Source organism: Nannospalax galili, unplaced genomic scaffold, assembly GCF_000622305.1.
Source record: "Nannospalax galili isolate Female #2095 unplaced genomic scaffold, S.galili_v1.0 scaffold33, whole genome shotgun sequence".
In the NCBI taxonomy this organism is placed as follows: Eukaryota; Metazoa; Chordata; class Mammalia; order Rodentia; family Spalacidae; genus Nannospalax; species Nannospalax galili.
Window position 1 is genome coordinate 1572161 of NW_008335436.1, and position 5603 is coordinate 1577763.

General features: G+C 38.2%; 1 protein-coding gene across 1 annotated transcript in view; it reads right to left on the reverse strand.

Annotated features, from left to right (window-relative positions):
- The window catches only part of Prkci (protein kinase C iota), a 69407-nt gene that overhangs the window by 21572 nt on the left and 42232 nt on the right, over positions 1-5603 (reverse strand). Inside the window, exons 9-11 of the mRNA XM_008830114.3 lie at positions 3587-3763; positions 2981-3078; positions 2372-2458 (exon numbers count right to left, since the gene is read on the reverse strand). Coding sequence (XP_008828336.1) covers positions 2372-2458; positions 2981-3078; positions 3587-3763 — 362 coding nt within the window. The remainder of the gene's footprint in view (positions 1-2371; positions 2459-2980; positions 3079-3586; positions 3764-5603) is intronic.

Genomic DNA, 5603 nt, shown 5'->3' on the forward strand with positions numbered 1-5603 from the left:
AGATATCTGAGTATAAGGGCTCTAGTCGGGGGAAGGAGGCTATGGGAGGGTGTCATCTGGGAAATGGGTGTATAGTCGAATGAGATGGTTTGGGTTGTTCTGTGTGATACACACATAAACACATACACACACACACACACAAATCAACAATTTTTTAAATGTATTATATTTGAGGAGGAAGCATGGAAATTTATGTCATATTAATTAGTAGAGGCAATAAACTTTACCATTGAAATCTACCCGATGACTTTATAGGCATACACAGGCGCCAAGGATCCAAGTGCAACCAATTATGACTAGTAATAATCAGATACATACAGATTAGAGATGCATGCGCCAACATCTCAGTGTTATTAGCAAAAACAATGAGTCTTTCATTAAGAAACAATATACTTTAAAATGAAATGGAGATCTTTTTTAAAGGTTAAAAACTCATTCAATTTTATGTCTTACAGGGCTTATACTGAGTTCAATATTGTATAACTATTAATTCAACAGTGAACCTAAAAATTTTATAGTCACTTTTGAAAGAGATGTATCTTTGCTGTGGAAACTGTTATTGAGTATGTCAAAGCTGTAATGAAATGCTTCTAAAACAATTAAAAAATTCTGAACTTCAAAAAAAATAAATAAAATACCATCATAAAACCTTGAATCTAAAATATTTCTCAGTTATTAATTTGAAAACCTCAAACATAGGTTCTTAATCTGGGTCCTTGGGTGGACTTCCAGTCGCCCATACTACAAGAAAAGAAAAGCATAGTTTTCTAGATGGTGTCTTAATGTGTCACCTAGCCCATGGTGCCCTTCAATTCACTATCCTCTTCCCTTAGCCTCCCGAATGCTGGGATTATAGGTATGTCTGATTTATATACACATTTTTTAAGAGTGACACTTTCTAGAAGAGAGTTCTTTTCATCACTTGTCTGTAGGCCCAATTATTCCCTAAAAATCTAAGAACCAGAACTTTACTACTCAAACCAATAGAGTCAACACCAAGATTCCAGAAGAGTACTTAAAAGAAACTATTCTACAAGTATAAACTTTAATATTAAAGAATGAACTTTTGTTTGTTTGAGACAGGGATCTCATTATGTAGCATTGGCTAGCCTGGGAACTTACTACGTAGACTAAGCTGGCTGCATTGCACTCACAGGAATCTACCTGCCTCTACCTCCTAAGTGCCAGGATTAAAGGTGTGGGCCACCATGTTCAACCCAGAATGAACTTTTAAAATATTTTATTTTTTTATGTGTACGAGTGTTATTGCCTGATATGTGTAAGTGCATCTGTGTCATACAGTGCTCATACAGTGCTGGCGGAGGTCAGAAGAGGGTGTTGGAGCGCCTGGAACTGGAGTTAAGAGGATTGTTAGTTGTCATGGAGGTGCTGGGAACCAAACCTAGGTCCATTGCAAGCGCAACCAGTGCTCTTAACCACTGAGCTATCTCTCCAGCCCTGCAGAATGAACTTTTAAAAACGGCCACCAAGGGCTAGAGAGGTGGCTCAGCAGTTAGATTGTGCACTACTCTTGTGGAGGACTCAAGCTTGGGTCCCAGCACCCATGTCAGGCAGGTCACAACCACCTGTATCTCCAGTTTCAGGGGATTCAATGTTTTCTTCTAGCTTCTGTGGGCACCTGCACTCATGTACACACACATACCCCATATACATAATTGGCTCAGCAGTTAGATTGTGCACTACTCTTGTGGAGGACTCAAGCTTGGGTCCCAGCACCCATGTCAGGCAGGTCACAACCACCTGTATCTCCAGTTTCAGGGGATTCAATGTCTTCTTCTAGCTTCTGTGGGCACCTGCACTCATGTACACACACATACCCCATATACATAATTAAAGATAGAAATCTTTAAAAAACAAAAAGAAAACAAAAAAGCCCTGCTACCAACTTACTAGTGATAATCAAAACATTAGGCTCGAAACAGAAATGAAAGCCTATGCTGAATCACAGATGCCACGTGGTACGGAATCAAGGCCATGCTCAAGGGCATATAACACACAACTTCTAGCTACTTAATTTTATGATTATAGAATATTAACTTTACATAATATAGAACTGAACAAACAAGGAACAAACACTATGTTTACAACTCAAAATATCAGCTATGTCTTTGCTATGAATGATGAATACAATTAACACAAATAGTAAACTACAATGATATACAGTAATAAGTATATTATAATTTATCATGTGAATCAGGCTATCTCATCCTCTACATGATTGACAAAGAACTAACTACCAGCAAGATAAATTATTTATGCACTATTTTCAACTAGTACACACAAAGTCTAGGCCATCCTGAGGAAAATATCCAATCAAAAAAAAAAAAGCAAAAACAAAAAACAAGCTTACCTGGCATGTTCTTCAGGAAGTTTTCTTTGTCTTTGCATATGGAACATTAGATCTCCTCCATTTACATATTCTATGACAAAGAATAACCTGAAACACGTGAAGCCAAGTCAAAGTAAGGTACATATCTTTGAATTTCAGACACAACAGAAGACGTGATAGTATACAGGGCATTCTTGTTGATTTAACCTTTGAAAGATGCCAAGAATGTAGTGGAACAAAAGGCATCCAGACACAGGAAAGCAACCCAGTGGTAATACTTCTGTAATCTAATGCTACTCTAGAGTAACACCACTTATCCCAGCACTATTCTGACACTTGACATTTGCTAGATGAGTCATTTTTGAGTGTCGCTTGAGGTAAAGAAGTTAAGATTTTTCTCCCCTAAACTCTAGGAGGCAGGTGGGGCATCCACTGCTGTTAGTTATGATCTCTCTCCCTTGGTTTCTTTCTTTTTTGCCCATTACTGTCTCAGTGCCAAACTGTACCACTGACTATAGCAGGAAGTCTTAAGACTCCTTCTCCTTCATTAATTATGAAAGTCAGGTTTTTCTGTAACATGCCAAAATGTATATGAAGCCCAGTGCTCATCCCACTAGCTTTAATTCTTACCTGCTTTCTGTCTGGAAGCAAGAATGCAGCCCAACAAGAAAAGGATGATTGGAAGCCTGCTCAAAAACATGCTTCTCTGTCTGTACCCAATCAATATCCTATTTTAAAATATCAAAGAAATCTGTGTCAAAAGAGTGAAATGAAATAATCAAAACTAAAGACAAATTGGGTCTTAGCAAGAGAACTGTCACAAATGAAGTTGTTAACTACTTATACTAAATATCAAAACGTCTCATCATGCAACAAAAATTTGTATAAGAAACAATACCACCAATACAGCATCCAGTATTATGTAGTCTCTCTCAAACTAACAAAGCTCAAGTACTTCCCTTGAGAATAATAGGCTTTGATTTTACTTTTAGAAATAACAGCTCACTTTAAATATCGCCTGCATATGTAAAGCATACATTTAGAAAAATAGACCAATATAGCAATAACACACACACACACACACACACTTTTCCTCTGAAACACTACGCTCAAGCAGTTCAAAAGCTTTAACATTAAGCTCATTTCCTGTATGCCTAGTATAGTACTAGGGATTAAACCCAGGGTCCTGAGCGTACAGGAGTTTGTCTAGAAGCAAAGAAACATCACTGTGCTTACCTCATCATCATTGACGAGCTCTTTTTTCACAACTTTCATTGCATAAATACGATCTGTTTTTTTTAATCGGACCAATAATACTTTGGCATAACTTCCTCTCCCTATAACGCGGAGCAAATCAAAGTCCTGGAGACCTAAACTAGATGACGCTTTCCCGCTTTCCCTGGTGTTCATGGCCTGTTAAGAATTGAGAACATTCACATCAAAAGGTTATGCCCACAAATATTTTGCATAGTACACTTCTAACATCTTGTTAAAACTGTAAATGATTTAAAAAAAATTTTAAATATCTTAAATATTTTAAGTTCTTAATTCTGTTCTTATGTATTCTAAACTGTATAATCTATAAGAGACAGGACAACTTATGTTTTAAGGGTGGTAGCAAGGGACAGGGAGTGAAAATCTGAGGAATGTTAAAAATAAGTCGAAAAAAAATAAAGCCCCCTTTCTTTTATGTGCATGAGTGTTTTACTTGCATGTACATAAATACACCACGTGTGCAATGCCTGTGTAGATCAGAAGAGAGCATCAGAACTCCTAAAACTGGAGTCGAGGTGGTTGTGAGCCCTCATGTGGGTGCTGAGAACCAAATCCGGGTCCCCAAGAGCAACCAGTACTTCCTAATCGCTGAGCCATCTCTCCAGCTCCTTAAAGGATGTTTGTAAAAGGAACTGATAACCCTTAGGTACAAGTTTCATGAAGATGCAAGAATTTAAAAATGACCCTGACTTTCCTGACTGGGAGACTGAGGTACTGCTGACAAGAAAAAATAAAGTGGGTGGAAAGGGACAGACTGACAGTTGTGCATCTCTATTTGGTTTTCCATATGGGCCTGCACAGTTACAACAGGGAATCAAGATGAAAGAGGCTGCTAGAACCTTGAGAAACACAGTGAGTTAGGGAGCCGCCACGCAGAGGTCTGGGATCCGACAGGCAGGAAACAGATTTGAGGCAGCTGAGTTAACATAGACATCCTTTTTCATACTTTGCTATTAGATAATATGGGATGGCAAAGTAAGCCTTATAATTCATTCACAGTTAAAAATCTGTTTCTGCCAAATTATACAGAAGATTAAAAACAATCTTTTATTAGAAACTTTCACAATTTGAGAAATATAAAGAAATTAGAAGCACGAAACTGAAAAGAATAGTATAAAACTGAAAACTAAGGCAAAACAGCTCAAAAGAACGCTCATGGGGGATAAAGCGATAGCTCAACGGCTAAGAGTACTAAGAGTACTGGCTGCTCTTCCAGAGGACCCAAGTTAGATTCCTAGCACCCACACTGGGTGGCTTACAATGACTGCCTGTAACTACAACTCCAGGGGATCTAACTCTCCTCTGGCCCCCAAGGACACCTGCACTCAAATGCACATACCCATACATATGTACATAATTAAAAATAACAAAAATAAATCTCAAAAAAGAATGATCATACAGATGTGAAAATTTAGGAATAATAATTTGATTTGATAATACTAATAGACTCTTATTAAAGGAAATACTAAATTCAGTTCTTCAAGAAGAAAAAAATTCAGGAGGGAGGCCAGAGACACAAGGAATGAACAATAAAAAGGGTAAAATGTGGGAAATCTAAATAAGGAACACTGTTTAAAAACACCATGCATACATACATAACCTTAGAATACTAAAAAATAGCACCAGGAAGGCAGAAGGATTGAATTTAAAGTGCTAAGTTCAAGGCTGGAGAGATCACTCAGTGGTTAAGAGCATGCACGTACTGCCCTTGCAGAGGACCAAGTTCAGTTCTTAGTACCATGTTGGGCAGCTCACAACCACTCCAGTTCCATGGGCATCTGACCCTTTTGGCTTGGCAGGCACTGGTACTTATGTACACATACCCCCACACAAACATAGACATACATAATTTAAAATAATAATAATAAAGCTGGGCGTGGTGGCTGGCACACGCCTTTAATCCCAGCACTCGGGAGGCAGAGGCAGGGGCAAGTGGATCTCTATGAGTTCAAGGCCAGCCTGGTCTACATAGTGAGTT